General features: G+C 37.8%; 1 protein-coding gene across 2 annotated transcripts in view; it reads right to left on the bottom strand.

The window, feature by feature from the left end:
• Positions 1–26,411, bottom strand: part of mpp7a (MAGUK p55 scaffold protein 7a) — a 144,907-nt gene that overhangs the window by 67,017 nt on the left and 51,479 nt on the right. For both annotated transcript variants that reach the window (XM_073866920.1, XM_073866919.1), the window contains exons 5-6: positions 22,970–23,050; positions 10,512–10,643 (exon numbers count right to left, since the gene is read on the bottom strand). In XM_073866920.1, coding sequence (XP_073723021.1) covers positions 10,512–10,643; positions 22,970–23,050 — 213 coding nt within the window. The remainder of the gene's footprint in view (positions 1–10,511; positions 10,644–22,969; positions 23,051–26,411) is intronic.

Genomic DNA, 26,411 nt, shown 5'->3' on the forward strand with positions numbered 1-26,411 from the left:
ATTTCCTTTGGTGTATAAGTGTGTATTAGTACATGTTAATGATATGCAAAAGGTACATACCCCAAAGTAAACGATGACGGGAGTTATCGTCTCCAACGTAAATCTCTTTTCTTGGACTACAACATACACACGGATTGTTGACGTAGACACAACATTATCATAATTCCTCCAACTTCAGACTCAGCCTGTAAGTTAATATAACTTCGATAATGTTCAGTGGAATTAAAGTCATATACACCTGTGATGACATTAGGTTGAGAAACTCCAGTGAACTATTTCTTTAAAGTGGTGTGAAAACGAACAACTACACACATAGTCACAACAAGAAGCCGCTCAAATGAACACAAATGACTGAGAACCACATGGCTATTTTCATCATCACAGATGTTGAGGTGGAGAAAGCTGGTGAATATCAGACAGCAAAAAGAACAACATTAAATCCCAACGAGGTCATTAAAACATTAATTTAGAGGCCATTAGCTGCAATTCTCACTGTTCTGATTCATGCCATTAAACAGGGATATTAGAACTTCCATTAATAAACACACACATGCAAACTCACTTCTAAACTCAAACAAACATATTAAAGGTTTGAAGTATCCTCTATATAGACAGAAAGCGTTTTCAGTGTACTTTACTGACCCTTTAATGACCCTTTAATGACAGTAAATGTAAAGTACATGCATACACTAACAGTCAAAATGTTGCTTTAACCTTGCTGCCTACACGTTCCATCATTAACAGGTATTATGTTTAAAAGGAAAATTGGATCTCATTAGGACAATAATGGCAGAGGAATTCCAGAATGTGAGGTGAACATGGAACAGACTTTCAGACAAATGGAAAAAAAGAGGAATGACAGGAAGGTAAATGGCAATGGGTGGAGGTAAATAGGGAATGTCCCGGGATAAAATACTGGTTACAATCTTTCAAATCTCTTATCCTTTGAGGCTAGACATAGTCATTACATATTGTATGGGAAAACAAACTTAAATGTGTTTCACAAAGTATCAACAAAACGCCTGCCAATCTGAACATATCTGATTTTTAATAAACTATTTGGAACAGGATTTAAGACCGATAAAATGTTACTTGGGCACGATACAGAAATATCAATCAAGCTACAAAACATGCATTTTACATGTCCTTAAGATGTAGATTACTGTGTGTTTAGAGGTTGGTTCCTCTTCAGTGGTTTCTGTTTGTGATGTATGTATGACGTGAGTAAAGGGAAAATACATATGTTTATGCATAACACAGGTTTTAAAGCCTTAAATCCATGTGTTTGGTGGGATATATAATGTCTGCGGTTTCACACACTGAACTAGCTCTGGGTTGCTCTTAAAGTGTTGCATGTGTTCATTGCAATTATCCCACCAAGAAAACAGTACTTTAAGTCGTCAGATCTTATTCCTTCAGTTACATGAGGAAATGCCTTTACAAGACGAGCAGAGAGCTCGCTACACAAAGAGCTCAGTGTGTGTGATAATGTGAGTGCCTGTGCACCTCCTGTGCTCTCTGTAACAGGATATAGAGACAGAAACATGGATACTTGGGAAATCAGAGCACATTATGAGGAGGAAGGAATGAAAAACAGCATGGGGTGAGGAGAGAGACTTGAACCCTACACTGACATGATGACCAGTGATAGTCAAAGCACATGTCTGTAATTATAAATGTTATACACTCACCTAAAGGATTATTAGGAACACCATCCTAATACTGTGTTTGACCCCCTTTCCCCTTCAGAACTGCCTTAATTCTAAGTGGCATCGATTCAACAAGGTGCTGAAAGCATTCTTTAGAAATGTTGGCCCATATTGATAGGATAGCATCTTGCAGTTGATGGAGATTTGTGGGATGCACATCCAGGGCACGAAGCTCCTGTTCCACCACATCCCAAAGATGCTCTATTGGGTTGAGATCTGGTGACCGTGGGGGCCATTTTAGTACAGTGAACTCATTGTCATGTTCAAGAAACCAATTTGAAATGATTCGAGCTTTGTGACATGGTGCATTATCCTGCTGGAAGTAGCCATCAGAGGATTGGTACATGGTGGTCATAAAGGGATGGACATGGTCAGAAACAATGCTCAGGTAGGCCATGGCATTTAAACAATGCCCAATTGGCACTAAGGCGCCTAAAGTGTGCCAAGAAAACATCCCCCACACCATTACACCACCACCAGCAGCCTGCACAGTGGTAACAAAATATGATGGATCCATGTTCTCATTCTGTTTATGCCAAATTCTGACTCTACCATCTGAATGTCTCAACAGAAATCGAGACTCATCAGACCAGGCAACATTTTTCCAGTCTTCAATTGTCCAATTTTGGTAAGCTCGTGCAAATTGTAGCCTCTTTTTCTTATTTGTACTGGAAATGAGTGGTACCCTGTGGGGTCTTCTGCTGTTGTAGCCCATCCGCCTCAAGGTGGTGCATGTTGTGGCTTCACAAATGCTTTGCTGCATACCTCGGTTGTAACGAGTGGTTATTTCTGTCAAAGTTGCTCTTCTATCAGCTTGAATCAGTCAGCCCATTCTCCTCTGACCTCTAGCATCAACAAGGCATTTTCGCCCAAGTGTACTGCCACATACTGGATGTTTTCCCTTTTCCCACCATTCTTTGTAAATCATAGAAATGGTTGTGCATGAAAATCCCAGTAACTGAGCAGATTGTGAAATACTCAGAACGGCCCGTCTGGCATCAACAACCATGCCACGCTCAAAATTGCTTAAATCACCTTTCTTTCCCATTCTGACATTCAGTTTGGAGTTCAGGAGATTGTCTTGATCAGGACCACACCCCTAAATGCATTCAAGCAACTGCCATGTGATTGGTTGATTAGATAATTGCATTAATGAGAAGTTAAATAGGTGTTCCTAATAATCCTTTAGGTGAGTGTATATACAGATACAAATATTCAGTCTTATGAAACAGTGTAATATCATATCTGTTTTGGTACACACAAAATTCACACACCATTATATTATATGTATACGTATAACCATTTATTAACCTTTGACAAGGCAGTAGGCAGATTCAAGCTGTATTAAGAAGGAACCTTTAATTGGCCATTATCGGTGAATGGTGGTAATCTCAAATTGGCTAAAAAAGATATCAGCCTGTCACTAAACTTAAGAAATCAAGTGATACAATAGGTGTCAGGTCAAACTTGCCGTCTGATATAAGGCCAGTACACATCAGTCTTGTTCACTGGAGAGAACGTTCTCTTCCACTCAGGGTCATGATGTATTTCTCCAGACCACATGGATGTATGTGAAAAGAAATAACATGTGTGCTCCCATCTCTCACCCTTATGTAATTTGTGCCTCCATTCTTTTCAGAAAGTGTCATTACCTTAGCGCTCAATATTTCACTGCTAACGCAAACAGATGAATTTGTAATCTTCTCTTTGTTTCAAAAGAATAAAAAGACGCTTAAAGCATCCGTATACACATTATCAGCCATATCAGCACTTGCATTCCCTGGGAATCGAGCCCATGACCTTGGTGTTGTAAGAGCCATGTTCTACCGGTTCAGCTATTAGTTAGGAATGAGATGCAACTTATAATGAATTTAAAATCATACGTTTAGAAAAGATTATATGAAACATTTTATAAAAGACAATAATTCTAAAATATTTTATTGTATATACATCGATCAGCCATAACATTATGACCACCTGCCTAATATTGTGTAGGTCCCCCTTTTGCCACCAAAACACCCCTGACCCGTCTAGGCATGGACCCCACTAGAGCTTTCTATCAGGACCACCATTCACTTTTTCAGCAATTTTAGCTACAGAAGCTCGACTGTTGGATCGGACCACACGGGCCAGTCTTCGCTCCCCAAGTGCATCAATGAGCCTTGGCCGCCTATGACCCTGTCGCCGGTTACCCGCTTTTCACTTTTGATAGGTACCGACCACTGCAGACCAGGAACACCCCACACCCAGTCATCTAGCCTTTGAGGACAAGTGTAGTTGATGTGTTTGAAGCAGGAAAAATGTGATGGTTAGACAACTGAGTCAGAGGGGTGAGATGTCAACAGAACGGTCAACAGAACAGTTTGTCTGCTTAGGGCTACTGTAGAAACATGGCAGTGCGAAATGGCGACCTTCCATGTTAGGCTCATTCTAAGGCAATAAAACCAATACAGGTCATTTTGTAATTTTTTTATACATCACTTCTAATATAGTTATGTATATTATATTGTATTTCTGTCAAGAGATCATTCTAAAAGTTACACAATGTACAAATAAAATAAAGGTACTGTAGAAAAAGATGCTTCGGTTATTTCTGCTTATTTGGCACCACGCATTTTGGCTCCCTGTATAAATTCGGTCTACATTTAAACCTATTTATTTTTCCTGTAATTTACTTTTAATTTCTCATCATTATCACACACAGAGGTCCTACTGATTTCAACAACCACAAACTCCACCATGGCAACATATCAATTACATAACAAGGGGAAAAGCCAGCATCAAAACATGTCAAAACATACAATGGCGTCTTTAATATGACTACAACCACTTGACAGGAAACATTAATGAAGCTTTGTGTCACCTACCAATAAGAGGTCACAGAGGAAATAAGAACAGTGTGAACTATTACAGTACAGAATGTCTGCTGGCTGCGGTTGGGCTCCAGAGCTCAACATGACAAATCTAAGCACAGCCATTCAAAAACATCTTTTTCCTCAGAAGTAATAAGTCTTGTTTTGGCTACATAGTCTCTGAGACTTGGGTCTTCTACAGTCGTGTGGATTTCACTGCCATGAACAGTCAACAGCAATAAGCCAAGAGAAACATGCATTAGAGAATGTTGCACAGGCTTCCTTGACATTGTCTACTGGAAGTCTGTGAGGGAAATCTTACATGATAAACTCAGGTCATGTGACGTCAAAACCTGAAACTGTCTAGTAGACTTGACTGACCAGCCCTCTTCTGGAACTATGGAAGTTTGCAAGGTACTATCCAACAGTGCAAAAGTGTTGAGTTTATATATAAACTATAAAGACGTGAAGCCCTAAGTGGCTATGAAATTTCCATCCCAAAATTGTTGTTTGGCTCACTTTTTGTTCTGAAATGTCCTTGCCAAAAAGACAAGAAAACACAAGAGTGACTATGAAGTATCACTTTACATATTTGCATGCCTGAATTCAGCCATTCCATTCATGACTGATGCTGGACTGAGTTTCAACATAGGTGACATGCAAAGGCAAAAAGACATTAAAGTGGTACAGTATAATGAATCAAATGGAACATCACATTTTTAAATAGGCAAGTATCAGATTAAAGTTTAATTAATTGAACAGGATATCAAAAAGAAGTTGCAGTGCAGTCTGGAAGCACATGGCACACTTACTAGTAGTAATAGCATGGTGTCCAGTGTTTCCCATACATTGATTTATTTGTGGTGGCCCACCACAGAATCAACACCGGCCCCCACAAATAGAATTTTCATGATTCCCATTTACATTTTTATTTCACTATTTAAAACAGCTTAATTCGGCTTAAAATATAATGTGAAATATAATACAGATCAAATACAGATACAGATCAAAGAGTAAAAGTGGAACATATTTCAGGTGCCAACACTAGATCAAACGCAAACACGACACAGTGACGTCACATATATGCTAATTGGCGTGTGATGTCATCACCACCACAGTCTCTCAAAATCCTGTGGGAAACACTGGTGTCCCTGAAAATGTGGCAGCACTCACAAAATCCAGCTAAAATTGGGAACATCAAAAACACTGGGACAACAAATCTGTCAAAATATATGTTAAATGTACGGGCTTGATTAATCATGCTTCCAAATGTTTCATTTTGTTACATCTTTGAAAACACAGAATATCAGATTAGTTAAAAACCTTAAACAATGTCTAATATTAGAGAGTGCATCCTGGGTGAAATGTGAAGTAAAGGTGCACTAGGGCTGGGGTCTTCAAATTTTAATGATGCCAGGGACCTCCGGATATAATGAAGCTTTTGTAAGAGACCCCCTTCCTAAAATATATACTTGAAGTATATGAAGAGTTCAGATGCAATACCCTCTAAGTGCATTTTCTTGTGCTTTCTTGTAAATGAGCATTTTTATCAGGTTCTTGGATTCAGTCATTTTCCTTTAATGTCAAAAGTTTTTAGTCAGTAATTGAAATGCCTTATTTCTATATTCAATATTCATAAATTGTCTGTCTTCACTCCAAAACACTTTAAAGTCGCCATAAAACGGAATTAGCGATTGTCTTAATTTCCACATGGTGAGGTATATCTTAGTAAAACAGCTTTCGAAATGAAAAAGTTAGGGCGGGACTTGAATTCATTAATCGAGAACTGATTGGATCATTTAAAGTCATATAGCAGTTTATCCGTGATCCGTACGGATCACTACCCACGGTTCAGCTCGCATGCGATTTGCGGGTCAATACACAAATTTAAATAGAGAAAGTTTATCATTTGCACGTTTCAAAGACTTGCAAATGTTAAAATTCAAGTGATTTTAAACAATTTAACCACAAAAAGGCGCTAAAGTGAGCAGCTTTCTGTACGCACAGACGCACATGCAGTTGAATGTGTCCGGTCCAGCTCCAGTCAGACGTGATCATCCCTATGCCCTTCAAAGATCAGAACTCTTGATGTGTGATGCGTCCCCTGTGTGGCACGTGGGTTTAAGTGCACTCAAAAGTGCATACACGGAGAGACGCATTTCAAAAAGCAAGTGAATTTAAAATCTTTCTGTTCTTGACAGGGCACATACAAACTAAATGATCTCCACAGTATTTTTTCTGAAATAAAAACATTTGTTTATGTCTTAGATATGTATAGATTAGAGTCAGAAACCAGTCTGTGCGTATCTTAAAGAGACAGTAACCTCAATTAACCTACTTAAGTCTGTGTCATTATTGTTAATCAAACAACCCAAGACAAAAAGAAAATCACTTCTGTAGCTCTAAAAAATAAGAATTATATTTAATTTATACAATAAAAACAGTGTTATTATTGATTTGATTTCTGTTCCTAATTTTAGACCTTACTTAGTGTGCAACTTTGTTCTTTTTTATAAATGTTTATCATTTCTTTATTTGTTCCTATTCGATTTTTCCCACCCCCTCATTTGCTGATCCGAAGAATAATCCGATTCGTGCCTTTTGTTAAACACAAAAAAAAAATACATAAGAATAATAAGTACAGAAATAGGTAAGATGGTAAATGGGTAAGTTAAATATCTTCAATTAATGAATTAAAGCCCTTTGAAAATGAGCACTTCATCACAAAAGTCTAAATCTTAGGATAAAAAACTGCAGGACAGACTTCATTTAAAATGTGTAATAATCACCAAGATGAACAGTTGCTTGCCAAGCAACACAAGCTGCGTGCTGACACAACACACACGCACATCTAAAGCCAAATCATCCTCTTGGCAAACATCTGTTCTGTCTACAAAACTTCTATAACTCAGTCTGAAACCCTGAGCACAACATATACACACTTTATCTATCCATCAAAGAAACACACTTACACATAGAGCACTTCGACTTCAATATAGACCTTTCAGTAACCTTATCCATAACAACACATTCTTTCAATAAACTCCAGCACTGGGCTCACTTCAACTTCTGCCGCCCGACGTGAATGTCGTTCCAAGTCCAATTATTTCATCGTCCTGCCATTGCTGCTAATAAATCAGCAGACTAGGGTTACCAAACAGAAGGGAGAGCATGTGAGGATTTGAGACCCATCCCCAAAGTCCAAGATCTTAAACCCAGTCTCTTCTCTCTCCTCATTACTCCCCTCACTAAAACACTACATGATGTCACAGTCTGAGAAATGATAGCAATTAATCAGAGCTACTGAATCCTAACCGTTCAACTAATCACAATTACACAAACGGATGATTCATCCTTAAAGGCAGACGTATGCTAACTACCGCACACCAGAGAGAAGGATGGGGGAAAAGAAATGGGCAAATCTTCACAGTTCTTTTGTTATGATGGTCGCAATGGCTGTCTGCACCTGACTGTATAAAACTGTACAGTTAAACCAGAAATGAAGAAATCCATAAAGTGAGATAAATGCCTTGGAATTTTGTCTGAGGTCGTTCTATATTTAAAATGTAAATTGAGATGTTTTTGAGGGCAGCCAGCATCTAAAATTGCTAAGGACATGAGCCATACGTTAGACCGTACCTACCCCATGCCCTATAGTTTCAGTTATTGAGAGGAAATGAGAGGTTTATTTTGCACTTCATTTTGCTTTTTTGGAGGAAGTATGTATTACTGAGAAATGTCACTAAAACCCATATGGTTCAAAACAATGCTGGTCTATGCCAGTTGGATAATTGTGATACTGTTTCTGTAAAATTCAGGCTAAAATTCTAGAATCAAATTATGAGATAAAAATTAAAGTTTGATTTTGATTGATCTTTAAAATGACCTTACTCAATATTAAATATATCAAGGTTATATTTTTACAGAATGTTCTTTACATTTTAAAGTGCACCTATTTCATTGCTAAAAACAATGTTATTTTGTGTATTTGGTATAATACGTGTTTGCGTGGTTTATGGTTCAAAAACAATTATTTTCCACATATTGTACATTTTTGTAGCTCCAGATTTTCTGAAACACACCGATTCATGTACAAAACTCATCGATTTGAAAAGCGCTGTGTCCCTAATTGGCCACCTAATCTGTACGTTGTGATTGGCCTGAATAGTCCTGACGTCAACAGGAAATGTGACGCTCCTTACCATGTTTGAAAGATTCGCGCACAATGCAATGCTCACAGAAATTAACTTGAGTGAGTCTGAAGTGTGAGGAATTATGTTAATGTCCGTCTTGTCTACATCACCAATCTCAGGAAGTAAACTGTTGCCTACAATTCGTGTGTTTGTTGTTGTAATCCAAGAAAGGAGATTTACTTTGGAGACGATAAATAGCGTCATCGTTTACTGTGGGGTATATATCTTTTTGCATATCGTTAACATTTACTAATACACACCAAAGGAAATGTAAAAACATGAATCGGATAATTGGTACTCTAAAGTATTATATTATATTATATGATATATTATATTAGTTAAAAGTTTTTATTGTCTGTGCCAATAGCCCTGTGGTTAGCGCGTCGACATATACTGTAGCGCCAGCGTGCTCATGGTAGGGCTGGGTGATAAAACGATATCGATATTTACCATCGACACGCCTTTATCGATAACGATAGAAAAAACGTTTGATATGACGCCTGTTGCTAGAGACATTGCTAAAATTGCATTGGACTACATTACATCGCCATTCCTAGATTTTAAACAGCCTATTATATGCCCTGATAAAGATAAGAGCCGCGGGTGACAAGCAAACAGCAAATAACAAGTGTTGCTGTGGGGTTCGGTTGCGCCATCGCCCTGTAACAGGAAAAGCACAAAAACGTGTAAAAATGAGTGCTGTGACCGAGGAGATAATAAATAATAATATAATAATATGTTAATAAATTAGGAAATGTTAGCTCTCCAGTGTTGCAGTTCTTTGTTCCAATGCCGCTCAGACGCAAAAAAAACAATGTTGTGTGTAAGCTGTGCATACTTGTGGGCCGTGTATACTTCTTTTCCGTGTCTGTCTCGCACGCGTACGCGTCAGTGCAGCTTTCAAAGTATACTCACTGCAGCTACGCGGATGGCAGTGTTCGACACATATGCAATACAAATGATTTCTTATTCAAATTATTACTCTACCAGGCCGAACTGATACATTAAAAATGTATGTGAAGAAAAGTAGCCGATTCACCATTGCAAACAAAGTTAAAGGAACAGTATGTAGGATTGTGGCCAAAACTGGTATTGCAATCACAAAACTTGTGGCTAAAACTGGTACTGCAATCACACAACTGGTGGCCTATACACAAAATGACAACATAAACATCAGTTGAGGGCTGCAACTCCACTTTTTAAATGACAATATCCTGACCAGACCACTGTTGCGAGTGATATAAGTATCTGAAATGAAAATTATTTCTTAATGTCTAGTGACATATCAGGGCCATTTTATGATTAATTTATTTAAATGTCTTACATACTGTTCCTTTAAGAACAAACATAAAAAAACAAAGAACATGAATCCAACATTATGGTGACGAAAATGCTTTTTTAACACCAATTTAATCTTTATATAAGATTAAAAATTGCTTATTGTTATTGTTTACCTTAATAAACTATGTAAAGAAAACATACAGTGGTTAAATTAAAACTTTTTTCTACTTGTCTAGTAAGAGTGTGTGTCTAAGGTAATATGAATTGTGTCATGCTAAGGTGAAGAATACAGTATGTGGTCACTAAGACAATAAGGGCGAACAGTGAGCATGTGGCAAACACTAACACTAATGTGTATTTTTGTGGTTTGTGCGTTTTTTCAATATGTGTGCACATAACAGCATATGGACATTAGCATGTGCATGTGTCAGTTTGTGTGTGTGTGTGGGAGGGAGGTTAAGTTACTGAGCTCTCACCAAAGGCTCTTTATTCTTGACCAGTCTAATGATCTTGACAGAGTCCTCTTCATCATCAATGTCATCTGGCAAAGGAGGAAGTTCTGGATCGTAACTCTTCCTGGCCACGATATCATGAACAGCCAACAAACTCTGCAGGAAGAGATAACAGAGTCGTCCGCATAAAAATCCACAGAAATGCACAGCCACATGCAGTAAGACAAACAGTAGTGACAGAGTCATTTGACTGATTTGGTGTAGCTACTTGTGTTGGCTAATCATTTCAGTCTTGATATTTCAAGCATCTGCCCAAATCCTATAGTATAAATCACAGAGCTTTAGAGGTCTGCTTTAGATTACTACCTCCTACTGACAAATAAAGCCATTTTTGAATTGATTACTGCTACTATTTCACTACAACCCTCTTTGGCAATGTTGTTTGTTATAGCGTTGCCAGCGGGGAAAAAGACTTGAACCGAAACCAAGTCGAAGCTTATTTTCGAATTTTCGTTTGATTGGATCAGCATTACGCGGACAATCGACTGGGATTTCAGGGTATTACGAGTGCCCCGCGGGGATGACGGGAGCTTGTGTGCGCAAAGTTGCGAGGACATACGGTTTGAATGGAACAAGGACAATTGGGTACACAGAAGTCGCTGAAATTCTCAGTTGTGTTTCAGATGTTTCGCGCCTCTGCTCCGAGACAATAACGAGGGAGAATGAGAGCTCTAGCGAAAGAATGACGACAATAAGTGATTCATTACTAAACAGTCTCAACAATGCTGTGTGTCACATGCAGCTGGAAACACTTTTTCTTCTGTCTTCGCATTTCCAGTATAAAACCATCTTCCAGTTTTGTGCCGTGGATAAAAAATGAGACGGGAGGTGAAAAAAGGAGAAGAGACAAGACAGAGTGGAGGAGAAAAGTGTCTGTTTTATGACATGGGATCAAGCTCCAGAACAACACTCAACATGTGGCTAAAACAGAACAGATGGGGAAAGTAAAAGACAGAAACAAACACACAGAGAGAGAGAGAGAGAGATGAGTCTAGCAGTGATTCTCTATACTTGAGCAGGTTACAGGGTTACCTCAAAATACTGAGATTTTACTTTGATTTAACTGTCAAAAAGAAATTTGTACATCATACTATTAATCACAATAATGTGTGTAATGTTTATGAAAGTTTTATACATTGTGTGAATTATGTTTGTTGTAGAATACAGTCTTGATATTCTACTGGTTGATATTCTGTGCTACTTGTTAAAGTCCCCCTGTAGTCGATAATTTCACTCACCCTAAAACTCATCTTTGAGCATCAAAACAGCATATGAGGAGCACAGATGATTTCTTGCAAATTAGCTTTTTTATCAATTCTGCCAACAAACAGGTATTTTTAAATTGCCTGAGGACGTGATTAACCGTATTTTCAGCAAAAGTATTTGATGAACGTACAGTATAATACGTGCCGAGAGCATTTGGTTAATATCATTATCTCATTTTTGACAAAGGAGGCATTTAGAGGCTTTTCCATCTATGTAAAAGTTTCTTTGTTGTGATAATAATTAACTTCATGCCTTAAAATGGCTTGAATGTAACTCTACAACCTTGCCTCATTTAGTATTTACAGATGAATATGCAAATTAGTCCCCGTCTCTACTTAATTACACCAGCTTGAACCATACAGTCTGGAAAATAAGTATTTGAACACCCTGCTATAAGTTCTCCCAATTAGAAATCATGGAGGGGTCCGAAATTGTCATCGTATGTGCATCTAAAGAAAAATCCAGAAATCACAATGTATGATTTTTAACTATTTATTTGTATGTTACAGCTACAAATAAGTATTTGAACACCTGGGCCCGGTTGCATAAAGCACCTTAAGTTTTTCCCTTAAGTATGACACTTAAGGGGGAAAATTCCCCTTACCTACTGTAAGACAATAATTTAAGGATGTTGCTTATAATCCCTTAAATGGTTCTTTTAGGTAAGGGTAATCGTTAAATGTTTCACGACAGTGACCCAGGTTTGTTGTTATAAAATACTATTGTGGCTATAGAGATGCAACAGAAAAAACTTAAGTGTTTTTTTGCAACACCCTTAAGTTTAAGGGAAACATAAGGGTGAACTTAAGGGAAAATTACACTTAAGGTGCTTTATGCAACCGGGCCCTGTATATCAGCTAGAATTCTGACCCTCGAAGACCTGTTAGTCTACCTTTAAAATGTCCACCTCCACTCTATTTATTATCCTAAATTAGATGCACCTGTTTGAGGTCGTTAGCTGCCTAAAGACACCTGTCCACCCCATACAATCAGTAAAAATCCAACTACTAACATGGCCAAAACCAAAGAGTTGTCCAAAGACACTAGAGACTAAATTGTACACCTCCATAAGGCTAGAAAGGGCTACGGGGAAATTGCCAAGCAGCTTGGTGAAAAAAGGTCCACTGTTGGAGCAATCATTAGAAAATTGAAAAAGCTAAACATGACTGTCAATCTCCCTCGGACTGGGGCTCCATGAAAGATCTCACCTCGTGGGGTTCTCAACGATCCTAAGAAAGGTGAGAAATCAGCCCAGAACTTCGTGGGAGGAGCTGGTCAATTACCTGAAAAGAGCTGGGACCACCGTTTCCAAGGTTACTGTTGGTAATACACAAAGACGTCATTGTTTGAAATCATGCATGGCACGGAAGGTTTCCCTGCTTAAACCAGCACATGTCCAGGCCCGTCTTAAGTTTGCCAATGACCATTTGGATGATCCAGAGGAGTCATGGGAGAAAGTCATGTGGTCAGATGAGACCAAAATAGAACTTTTATCCCTCCTGCAGTGTGTGCAAACCTGGTGAAAAACTACAGGAAACGTTTGACCTATGTAACTGCAAACAAAGGCTACTGTACCAAATAATAACATTGACTTTCTCAGGTGTTAAAATACTTATTTGCAGCTGTATCATACAAATAAATAGTTAAAACATCATACATTGTGATTTCTGGTGTTTTTTTTAGATTTTGTCTCTCACAGTGGACATGCACCTACGATGACAATTTCAGACCCCTCCATGATTTCTAAGTGGGAGAACTTGCAAAATAGCAATACTTATTTACTCACTGTATAATTAATTGTTCATTTTTGTGATAAGTTTCATTTTAGCTAGTAATTTGATGCCATAGAAACGGGGCATGTCATTATGATTGGCGTGGTTGAATTGGGCGGAAGTTTGATACAGCGGTTCCGCCTCTGTCTCCACGGACAATTCCTTCTGCGCATGCCTTGGCTCCAAACTGACGTTTTTTACGTAACATGGCAGCGACCATGGTCGGACATTTTTAGCTTCAATTCATTACAATGGAAGGAGGCGAAGATGAGTCGTCCCACCCTGTACTCAACTCAGACCATAGATATACATGTACATAGATGCAGCATTCAGCAGTTCCAGACACGTAGCTGCCAAGGCCAGTTTCACAATGCTTATATTAACAGCGATCATTTTAGCACAGAGTTTATGCGGCATCTATACATAACATCTATGGCTCAAACTACTGACCTACTCGATTAACTGTGTTGATGTTATTGGTTACATGTTTGTGATAAAGAAACAAAAGCAATTTCAAACTGTGGTTTTGAGATGGTCTTTGGAAAACTGCAATTTTATGAAGAAAAAACTTTTAAAGCATATTAAAAACACCACATAGACTAGTGCTTCTCAAACTTCTTGGCGTGTGTTTCACCTAGTGTAAGGTGCATCCCTTCGAAGCCCCCCAAATAAAATACATGACATAAAACATTCTCAAACGTAGAATTTAAATCAAACAAAACATATAAACTGGGCCCCCCTTCTGGCACCATCACACCCCCCAGTTTGGGAACCGCTGACATAGACATACAACCAACAATAAAATCTTGATTTTCACCACATGGTCTCCCCACAGTACACGCTGTTGCATGATACACAGTATAAGTCAGGAAGACATAGTTTTTAACACAGGTAAAACTGTGGAATCCAGGTTCATGTATACATATGTTCAAGGTTCTAAATGAAGATTTGACGTGATTGCTTTCCAAAGCATCAGAAAACTGATTTGGTTTACAAACTCTGCATATATGATAAATGAAACACAGACCACTACGATGTTATAATGTTCTACCAAAAATAATTTTTTACCAATCTCATTCACCTAAGAGCCGAGCCTTACTCCTCCACACACCTGCCAATCACCCAAAGCTGCCTTCTATTTCCAGAAATAGGGAATACATTATGAGATGTAAACAACTTAAAACAACTAGAGGCCTGAAAAAATCCTTTTACAATCCAGTGTTTGTGTGTTTTTGATTGTGAAATGAAAATGAAGAGCAGAGCGTACACTTGCCCTGTGGGGAACAATGTTGTTTGCCTCTACACTAAACACAGTTCTGCAGATTAGACTGAATGGTGCATTTGTTTTAAGGGAACTTGAAATGGAAGATTTTTAATTGCAACTGAGTTGCCATTCATTTCTGATGTCCAAGTGCCCTCCTAAAAACCCAACAGACACACACACAGTGACCTGGATTCATCCTCCTTAGTACAAAACTAGATCTATTCTTTAAACAAGTTAAAGCACTTTACAGCAGGCAGTGTTACACTAAGAACTATATATAATACCACAATATAAATATTACTGCAGCATTCGACGTGCTTACGCATTGCGTAAGGTCGCGCTGGCATGTCAAACGGCTGGTGCAAGACGAGAAGTTGTGGTTTAAAAGTGCATATTTTTTATTTTTCTTGCCAAAAATGACAATCGTTTTGCTAGATAAGACCCTTATGCCTCATTTGGGATCGTTTGGAAGCTGCATTGAAACTGCAATTTTAAACTGCATTAAAACTGTAAACTGTTAAAGTCTTTTAAATTGCGAAAAATCCTGGAATGTTTTCCTCAAAAAACTTAATTTCTTTTTGACTGAACAAAAAAAATCAACATTTTGGAAGACATGGGGTGAGTAAATTATTGAGATTTTTTTTAAAGAAAATGGAGTATTCCTTTAAGGTTCAGTGTGGTGTTTTGTTTCAGATTTCTAGAGGTTTTAAAAACAGGGTAAAACAGGAAAGTCACAGTCTGCCAGAAAAACAATGGTATAAATTAGGGCGTACATGTACCTAATCAAACACACATCATAACAGAGACATTCTGCAAAGAATCTTTCATTTAGCAAAAGTGCTAAATAACCTATTAGGCATTTAACAGACTCAAAGTTATGTCAGATGTGCGTGGTGCAATGAGTTTGACTCTCAGCAATCTAAAAACAAATGGTGCTAAATAGCACTAAAGGTGGTTCACTGGCTCGTAATCATGGGCGAACCATTTTAGGTGCTATATAGCACCTTGGTGATTCTAGCGAAATTAGACTTATGAATAAATGAAGTAAATGCAAAGTAAGAGTATCAAAATAAGAAGCATACAGTTACAAACATCTCTTCATGTATTTCTTTGCTTGGTTTCAAATGACATCATACAAACCAATTTTGTTGTTTTTTCCACATTTAAGGGGAAAATTGTCATTACCGCAACGTGTCCATGATTAGACTTGGGTTCTTTGACATGGAAATATTCGTTGTATTAAATATACAATGACAATAAAGACAATTTAACATTTCAGTAAAGAAACATGTGGTGTTTGTGGATCATTGGTAAATGTAAAGACAATAATAAGGAATATAAATGTGTCCAAGAAAAAATGTATCATCCTCCGCAACAATTTTCAATCATTGTTTAAGCCCTCAATGAACTAACATTTTCAAAAAAATAAATAGTTGGACAACCTTTTAGTTCTTACCGAAACATGAGTTTGTAAATGCATATATTTAATGTAATATCATGTTGCGGTAATGATAATTTTTGATAATGATAACCTAAAAATTTAAATAATTCTATAGGAAATATTTTTTAAATCCTCTAATAATAATGGTTATAGTAAGTTCAGACCTTAATATGTGCAACAACAAAAAAATTTGTGAAGGGCTTTTTAAAAAATCTAATGCTGGACCACTAGCGTAGCCAGGATTCACAATGTGGGTGGGCCCAGAGAAAATCAGGTGGGCCTTAACCAAAAAAGCATCTGTTATCAAAATATACAAACACACAACTACACCAGTTTCAATATATCACCGTTTAAAATAAGAACAAAAGCCTGTATGGGCCCTATTTTAACAATCTAAACGCAATGTGCAATAAACCAATAAGAGTCTCATCTCCTTTACAAGCCAGTTGCGCTTGCCTTGCGCCATCCCGATTCCATATTTTGGCAGAATTTGTAAACTAAAAAACTGAGCAGAGGAAGAAGACCACCAGTTTAAGATTGATATTAAAAAAATGCGTTGTTTTTATTTGTAATGAAATTGTTATTCGTTGGTATTAAAACCTTTAAATGTCGTTTTCTTTCAGTCATGATCATTCAAGTAAAAATAACAGGCTTTTAATTGCTGTAAATGTATTGATAGCCCAGATGATCCATGTTATCTAGAATAGTTTACAAATATGCAAGAAAAGCTAGGCCTACTTTAAAAATACTTTAAATAGTAGCTTAATTTGTTGGTATTTGAAAAGTTTCGTTGCAAAAGAAATCTCGTTTTTTGGTTGTGCATTCCAATTAATATCAATTCAAATGCGGTTGGTTTGTTTTGATTTAAACCTTCATAACTTAAAAAATACAGCTAAGTAGCACTATAAAACAAAATAATAACATGATAACATAATAATAATTTGACAAAAATGTTAAAAACGGAGTTCTCTCGTTTTGCAACGAAGTTCTTCATTTAAACCTTTAAAAGTCGTTTTCTTTCAGTCATGGAAGTAAAAATAGCAGGCTTTTAATTATTGTAAATGTATGGATAGCCTACATGATCAGTAATCTCAAAGAATAATTTACAAATATGCAAGAAAAGGTTTGTACTTTAAAAATAGTTTATTTGTAACAATAAATAATTTATAAACGCAATTTCAACACTAGAACAGCGCTGTGGGTGTTTTAAAATTTAAGCATAACATAAAAACGGTTCTCATCTCATCATATCCACAGGTACAAAGTCATCATATATAATACATTTTTGGGTAGCATTAAAAAAATTCTAAATAAATGCAATATTTGCATTTGTTTAAAGCAAAACATTTAATTACTTACCTGGCTACAGGTGAAGCAGGTTTTTACGCCTTCTAACGTCTCATAATCGGTCCTTATTTATGTCCAAGACACTCAATAATAATCTTTAAAACATTTTATCATTTTAATCCTTTGATTTTTCATATTTTAAACGTTTGTTTAAACGTTGCCGTTTATAGGCGCAAATGCGCGTTGCCGTTTATAGGCGCGTATGCGCTCATTAAATAACAAAAGCAATATTTCTCCATTGGCAGGTTTTAGTTGGTCATGGCGTAGGCTAGTCTATTTTATTTGCCTCAAAATAGCAACGCACCAACAATGCGCCTGAACACCTCGTTTTCAGACCAGAAGGCTCATGGGCGCAAATGTTATGCAAAGACTTTTCTTTTTTTAGCTGCTGAACCAACACCTCAGGTTCAGAAACCTCAACGGTAATGTTAAAGGGTGCACCATCAAGCTGTACTAAGTCTTCTCACCGAAGGTCTTCGTGACCTTCATTCTAAGACAATGAAGCAGCGCAGCTTTCATTATTCCTTACGTGTCAGCCTTAAACCGGGTGTTAATGTTAATTTCTATGATGTGGGGTGTAGGAGGGGCCAGGAGGCTATTCGAAATGCGCTATTTATTGCACTACTATTTACAAAATTAACTTATTCCTTATTATAATAGCAAACAAGAGTTTAAAAAAAAGATTTCTTTTATAGGTCAAGTATAGTGATAAATGCAACATAATTTACTCTTTAGGATAACTAATAGGCTTTACTGGATAGGCAGGTGGGTGGGCCTAGCTGACAGGTGGGTGGACCCAGGCCCACCCAGGCCCACCCATAGCTACGCGGCTGTGCTGGACACCTTATAAGTCTGGATTTTGTGAGAATCACCCACCGATGTTGTACCTATGTAGAAGCATATTGCGCTATATCACCCCGTATGGTTCTTCATAGGTGCTTTATAGGTGCTTCATAGGTGCTATATAGCACTAAAATGGTTCCCCAATAACTACGAGCTTATTTTTTTAGAGTGAGGGAATGCCTGAACTGACACTGAACTACGTGGCTCAAATGCCTTTAACTTTAGCATTTTGCAGACACTTTATCCAAAGCAACTTACAGTGCATTACAAGTTATACATTTTATCAGTACGTGTGCTCCCTAGGATTGAACCCACAACCTTCTGCACGACTGATGCAAGGCTTTACCTCTTTTTTAGTGCCAATGGTGCCAATACATCAATGCGGGCCAAAAGCATGATTTAAAGGGATAGTGCACCAAAAAATTTAAAGTCTGTCATCATTTTGTATAAATTTCTTTGTTCTGCTGGAGTCAAAGGATGATATTTTGTAGAATGTTGTAACCAAGCAGATGGAAGTGAATGGTGCCATATGTTTTGTAATTATTTTTTTTTTCAATATCTTCATTTGTGTTCAGCAGAACATAGAAATTCATACAGGTTAGGAACAACTTGAGGTTAAGTAAATTATGACAGGCTTTTCATTTTTTGGTGAACTATTCCTTTAAAGGCTTTTGGGTTTATATTAGGTTTCTTTACATAAAAAGTCAATACATAAGTCTATATATATGTGTATGTGTATGTGTATGTGTATATATACATACATACATACATACATACATACATACATACATACATACATACATACATACATACATACATACATACATACATACATACATACATACATACATAGAAAAAAATGATTCATTCAATTTAATCAATTTTTTTAAGGTAAGTGGTTGCAATCAATTTATTTAAGCTACATTTAAACAAAAGTTTTATATTTTACTTCGCTTTACTAATCTTTTTTGTTTAAATGCAGCTTAAATAAATTGATTGCAACCACTTACCTTAAAAAATTGATTAAATTCAATGAATAATTTTTTTCAGTGTACATAAATCTATCATTGAATAGATTTCACGTTGGTAAAGTATTTGAATGTAGTCACAATCCAGACCCTATACCAATCTAATCCTAAACCAGAACATGTATGTGCACAATACACTGTATCCTTCTTATGTCTGAAAACAATATATTTTAAGACACCTATATAAAGTGGGACCAGCTTTTGTATACGACACCAATAAATTCAAACCATCTTATGTTTTAAAATTGTCTGGAAACATGACAAAAAAAACCTCTTGAAATTGAGTAATGTGCAAAACAATAGGCTATTTTTTAATGTGGATAAGCAGCCATTCCAAAGACACATGGGTCTGATGATGACAAATGTTAGATCCCCCACCGCCACAATATTTCACTGCCATTTAATAGGAATATCTCGGTCGCTATAAAGCTTTGATATAGAGCTGTGTAGTGAAATCTGACTTTACTACTGTCTGTTTACGGCAAGGAATACTACAGGGAAACTCTATCGTCTCTCTGCCTCTTAACTTCGATTAGCCCAATCCAAAAACATTTGTCTCTTCATTCTTATAAAGATTAAAGCTGCAGCGTAATATCTTCGATCTGTTCCCACCACGTCTATACACTATCTTGCCCAGCCCCGCACGCTCAGACACACACAGATACAAAGGGTGTTTGTGGATGTATAGGGTTTAGGAAGCAGCAGGGTCAGTATCAAACCAGATAACAAAACAGCAAACCGGTGAACTTTGGGACAAAAGTGGTCATCACCACTCAGTTCAGGTACTCTTGCCGTGTGTGTGCATGTTAATTAGCTATATGCCTCCAGCAATAACAAATTGCTAAACTTGTTCAAATAAAGTCTGGGAAATGTAACCGGGCATGCAAAGAGTTTGTCATCCGGCGGATCATTAGTCAACCTGTTGAAATAAGTACCTATACCTGCACACAACCTACACACAAAGAGAACGGTAATACACTTCTATTGTTCTACACAAACTACTGAGCCACTCATCTGCTTTTTCTCTCTCTTTCTTTTTCTTCCCGACTGAGACCGAAGTAGTATTTTTTCCGTGATGTGGTCGTCGTAATTGCCGCTTTCATCAATGTCAATATAAGTCTGTAAGCGGCCTAATATGACTAAAATGTGTTTTTTCATGTGTGAATAATAAAGGAGGGAGGAGAAAGGAGATCATTTAATAGGTTCTGATTTATGTCTGGTCGTAGGGAATGGATCATTTCAACACTAATTGAGAGTGATACAGTTACTGTCGTACAGAGACGCCATTCTAGTCCCCGCAAGCCATCTGCTAGTGCTTTACGTGCTCTGCCAATACACATCGAGTTCAAGACGGAAAGGAGGCGAAAAGAGGTTAAGGAAGAGAGGGATATCGAAAGAAGAATTATCATGATATTTTAGACTAATTCAAATGAAAGGTAATAACATCATATATCGATGAACATATACCACTATACCATTCAAAAGTTTAGACAAACTTTTATGTCTGAAAATGTTGACCACTTTTAGATGCAAAGTTACTTTATTAATTAGTCCCTCCAGAAAAGTGCGATTATGCGATCGCATGATTGAATGCATTATCAGCCAAAGTCCGCATTTTTTAAATACGCTTTCTGCTCGCATGTTTTCATAATGCCCTTGTTTTGGTAGCAAAAAGTCATATATATCTTAGCAGAAAGTTAAAAAATGTTGCATTAACTTCACACATGCGCAGCCATGTCCCCTGTTGTCATGGGAATGTTAGGAAGTGACATAATTACGCGACGTGAACATCAATGAAAAGCTGCAAAAGTTTTTGCAAGTTCACACAGTTCCCGCAATTTCATCGCATAAAATTGCATAAATATCCTGCATATTCCATTGCATTTTTTAAGAAAACGTGCCACAAGATCAAGGAATTTTTGCCCGCAACAATCACAAAAAAAACTGTCGAGAACATGTCCCTTACATCCCCTTACACCTAACTGTGATACTTTCTAAATTATAAATCTTTCTCGACTATATTATTAATCAAACGTACACTTAAACTGATAAGATCAAACGTTGGCGACCACAGGTTGTAACTAATTGCGGGCTGCAACAACGCAAATATTCGGGTTCATTTGGCGGAATATAAAGTGGGAGGAGTTGGATCTAGATCCAACCCCGCCTCCTGGATGTCGTGTTCTGCAGTGAGGACCATCTACCAAAGTTGGCGCAGCCCGCCGTCGCTATCTTGGTAGTGTGTCACTTGCAGAAAACCAAAAATGGGCAAAGAGACAGAATGTGGGTGGAGTTGAGGTGCCTGGTAGTGCTAGCAGTGGCAATTCACCTGTCACTCAAGTGGCCAAGCCCCTAATTTTGCAGAACTTTAAGGCTTAATATAATTGAAACAGATGAGATGAGAAGCCCCTCGCAGTTGTCATAAAGGGTAAAATTAGCTATATAGACCAAAACCACTTTTTGTAAACAAATTTATTTCTGCTTAGGGCTGCTGTTATGGGCAAAATCATAATCACGATTATTTATCGCAATACTTTGTGACTTTAAAAACATGCATTTTTTATTAAGTAAGTTTTGTAATAGGCTACACGTGTCAAACAGTGGTGCCTTCGAAGTGCCTTACAAAGACGTCAATCCAACAGCACGCAATTTATATTTTAATAGCACAATAATAGTTTTACTTCGATTATTTTGTTTTTGTATTTGATTGAATCAAAAATTGAAATTCAAAATCAAAAACGATTTATTGCACAGCCCCGTTTCTTTTGTAAAGTTGGGCATTTTAACATGGGGGTGTATGGGATTGACTCACTTTAGGAGCCAGTCTCTAGCGGCTAGTCAATGAATTGCATTTTAAGCCACTTCTGTGTTAGCTTCACAAGAGACCGGAGGGTTGCCCCTCGTATTAAACCCATGACCTTTTGCACTGCTAGCATATTGCTCTACCAGTTAAGCAGCAGAAACACAGTTTGGTACGCAAAAGAAAATCATATGGTGAAATATATACATTTAAATAGCATGTGTACCTGTAACTCAGTTGGTAGAGCCTTGCATTAGTAGCCCAAATGTAATGGGTTTGATTCCTGGGAACACACATACTGATACAATGTATTTTCACTGATAGTCGCTTTGAATGAAAGCATCTGCCAAATGCATTTATCTAAATCGGTTTAAAAAAAATTAATGATTCTGTTAAATGGCACTTGGAGATCCAGAAATCTACAGAAAAGTTGGCTAGCTTGAAGAGCCTAAGATATAAGAAGGAAGCATTTTTGGGTCACTACAATATTCCTATTTTCCATATTTCCTTGACATTTCCTAGTTTTGCTGAAACTACAATCATTCTACAATGTGAAAAATAGCACCTTTCACTGATAACACACATGACAATAAAGTGTTGATGACATTGACAAGCTGGTGGCCTTTTGTGGCACGTGTTAAGTGTTTGTGTTAATTCTCACCTTTACGTGTGGTTTGGACAGTAGTTTAACAAGCTCTCTGATCTCGCCACTCGCACCATGTCCCTGAAGTTCCTCTGACAGCTGATAGAAAAAGACAACAAGAGAAAAAGAATGAGAAAAAAATAGAGCACTGATAACATCCATGAGCTCATGCATTGGTCATACAGACATGAGCACACATTTATATATTGAATAATTGGAGTATTAATGTCTCCCTTGAGGTAGGTAGCAGGTGGAGGGTGTGTGTGTGTGTGTGTGTGTGTGTGTGTGTGTGTGTGTGTGTGTGTGTGTATGTGTATGTTTAAGGGATTGAGAGATTTATAGGTAGCCAAGCAGGACATATGCAGGCTAAATGAAGCACAGAGACAAACTGCAGTTTTCTGTGCAAGGAGAGAGATGTGCTTGTTCCCCAGACCCATTTAAAGTGTTACTCCTAAGCAATGACCTTATTACTGACCCCACTTGCTCTGGATCCATGTGTGTGTGTGTGTGGAATGACTGTGCTAAAATGTTGTAATCAGTGTTTAAGGAATCACTCCCTTAGGATCCCAGTAGACTTTCCACTGTTAGTAACCAGCCAAATGGAAGGTGACGTTCGACTGAGTAATGGTGACAGTGACCCATACACACACACACACAAAATAAGTCATGTGTACAGATACCACACATTGCTCCTAATGTCAAGGCAATGAAAGGGTCACATTTGAAGAAAACGAGTGCATGCAGCTCTTGGGTCAGTGTATTTTTATATATGTACACTGGGGTCCCATAGTGTGATACCTCATTTAAAACCTGGCATTTAGTTTTCACTGAACCCTGGAAAAAACAAAGTTTAAAGATTTCGTAGTTAAAAATTGTATAGTTAGTAAATGACACTCAGAACGTTAATTTCGGATAAGGTGAGACTTCATTGCTTTTACTGAATCACCCAAGATATTCTTTCTACAATCATAAGCAGTGTTTGTGTGTTTTGTTTCTTTATTCTGTTGTATACAAAAGGAAATAATCTGATAAATGGTGGTAAGCACACCGTTGACAATACACATTGACAAATAAAAATCATTTTAGCAACTATCGTCCGATTCACTTTTTTACATTTCCTTTGGTTTGTAAGTGTGTATTAGTACATGTTAATGCAAAAGGTACAAAACCCAAAGTAAACGATAATGCGAGTTATCGTCTCCAGCGTAAATCTCTTTTCTTGGACTACAACAAACAAACGGATTTTACTTCCTGGGCCTGTTGACATGGACAAGACCGACATAATCATAATTCCTCCCGCTTAGACTATAAAAAAAGATGGACGACACCCGTTCGCTCTCTTCCATTGGTGAAAAGTGAAGCCGCCAGTGTCCCAATACGGCGCTGACATCTTGGGTCTTGAGTTTGCGCAGTAGCAATTTCGGGACCAGACCTGCGCAGTAGTGAGCAGGAAGTAAAGCCGCAAAAAGAATGCGCATATCACAGCTGTCAATCATGACGTAACACCATCGTTTTTATAACATTAAATAACTAACTAAAAACAAACTTATTATAAAAAAAACACTTGAATTTACATCAGTAAAAACTACAGTAAATGACAGAAACCAGCTTTGGAAAAAAGATAATTGAAGTGTAATTAAATTATTTAGGTCTCAAGTCCCACTGAATAACATGGGGTAGGCGGAGTCTTTCAAACATGGTAAGGAGCATCACTTTTCAGGCTGATGTCAGAGGCAATCAGGCCAATCACAACGTACAGATTAGCTGGCTAATCAGAGACCCAGCGCTTATAAGATCGATAAGTTTTTGTACAAAATCAATGCGTTTGAGGAAGACATGATAGATGGAGCTACAAAAATGTACAGTATGTGGAAAATGTGTTTTGCATAATCATAAACCACGTGAACACATTGCCGGGTTTCCCGCAGCACATTTCAGTTAAGGCGGCCTGCCTAAGCTTGGAAACCATACTGCCTTAACTAGAGGACGCACGCCACACGGCCAAACTAAAGCCGAAAGTATACTAGGGACGTCCGCGTACGCGCGCCGTCCGCATGACGTCATTTTCGTCATCAAGAGGGTCCGCGGCCGGCCGCGCGGACCGTCCGCGTGCAGCCCAAAATTTGAGACCGCGCGGACAGTGCGCGTACTGTCCGCGTACAACAGCGCATGCGCGTGAAAATGTTTAGACAGGGCACTCCACTATAAACAATTATACAAAGGAAATAGACAGCATTTTCACACATACTATCGTTTTTCTTCTTTAACTTTTACTTCTTCCAAGAACAGAAAGCTCTGGAGCATGTTTGTTTGATTCCTGTTCTTTGTTGTCTTGTTGTTTGTTCTAAACTGTGTTTGCAATGGTGGATCGGTTACTTTTCTTCACCTATCCTAATGTTTTAATGTACTGTAAATGTCGCCAAATCAGTGCTGCCCTGACAGCCTGTTAGACTTATAATTTGAATAAGAAATCATTTGTATTGCGTAAAGTGTCGAACGCGGCCATCCGCGTGTAGCCGCGGGGACTATACTCGGAAAGCTGCGCGGACGCATGCGCGCGCGAGCCGGACGCGGACGCGGAAAAAAAGTATACCCGGGCCTTAAGAAAGACGTGGTCCGGACGGTCACTGTCTGGAGGATAACTAGCCAGTTGATAAAACATCTCGGAGAATAGCACAGATGCGCTTCACACCGCGAGTGTGTACGCGCACCACATGGCCGAAATGAGATAAGACGTGGTCCATCATGTCTGGAGGATAGCCAGTTGATAAAACACATGTCCGTAAGAACTGTAAGTGGACTTATGTTTCGGGGTTATTTAAGCCTGTTATTGTATTAGTTTATAGTTTTAAAGTAAGTTAGCTGGTGATTTTGTTGTTTTAGCAACCTGCTAGCTAGGTTTCACATGCTTGTTGATAAATATAATTGTTGAGCGCTATTGCTCACATTATTTATGTGCATTATTTACATGCTACAGTAGTTACACTCCTTTAAGATAATGTAATTAATAGTGGGAAATCATCAGTTTATACAATCTTCGTGCTATTTATCATCGTTTGCCAGACGTTCTACAACATCTGCTTTAGTTTGTGTTTATTAACCCTTTAGTTTCACTTCATCACGCAGCTATTCCCATTAAAAACATTTAATTCATTAATTATATAGTGTGTGTTCATTTTTTGTCATAGTTTCTTCAAAATTAAGTTTTATTTAAGTGTTTTAAATAAAAATATTTTAATTTTCATCATGACGCATATGCCCCATCCCTTTGATTGCCACGCCCTCGGCCCAGCACACCCACCCAACCCTACCACCTTAACTAACAAATTTTCTGCGGGAAACCCTGCATTGTATTTTACCAAATACACAAAATAATAATGTTTTTTTAGCAATGAAATAGGTGCACTTTAATTATTTTTCGGAGCATTGGGATCTCTAGATGAGGGCTTAATGTACTTAT

Source organism: Misgurnus anguillicaudatus, chromosome 4 (assembly GCF_027580225.2).
Source record: "Misgurnus anguillicaudatus chromosome 4, ASM2758022v2, whole genome shotgun sequence".
Classification (NCBI taxonomy): domain Eukaryota; kingdom Metazoa; phylum Chordata; class Actinopteri; order Cypriniformes; family Cobitidae; genus Misgurnus; species Misgurnus anguillicaudatus.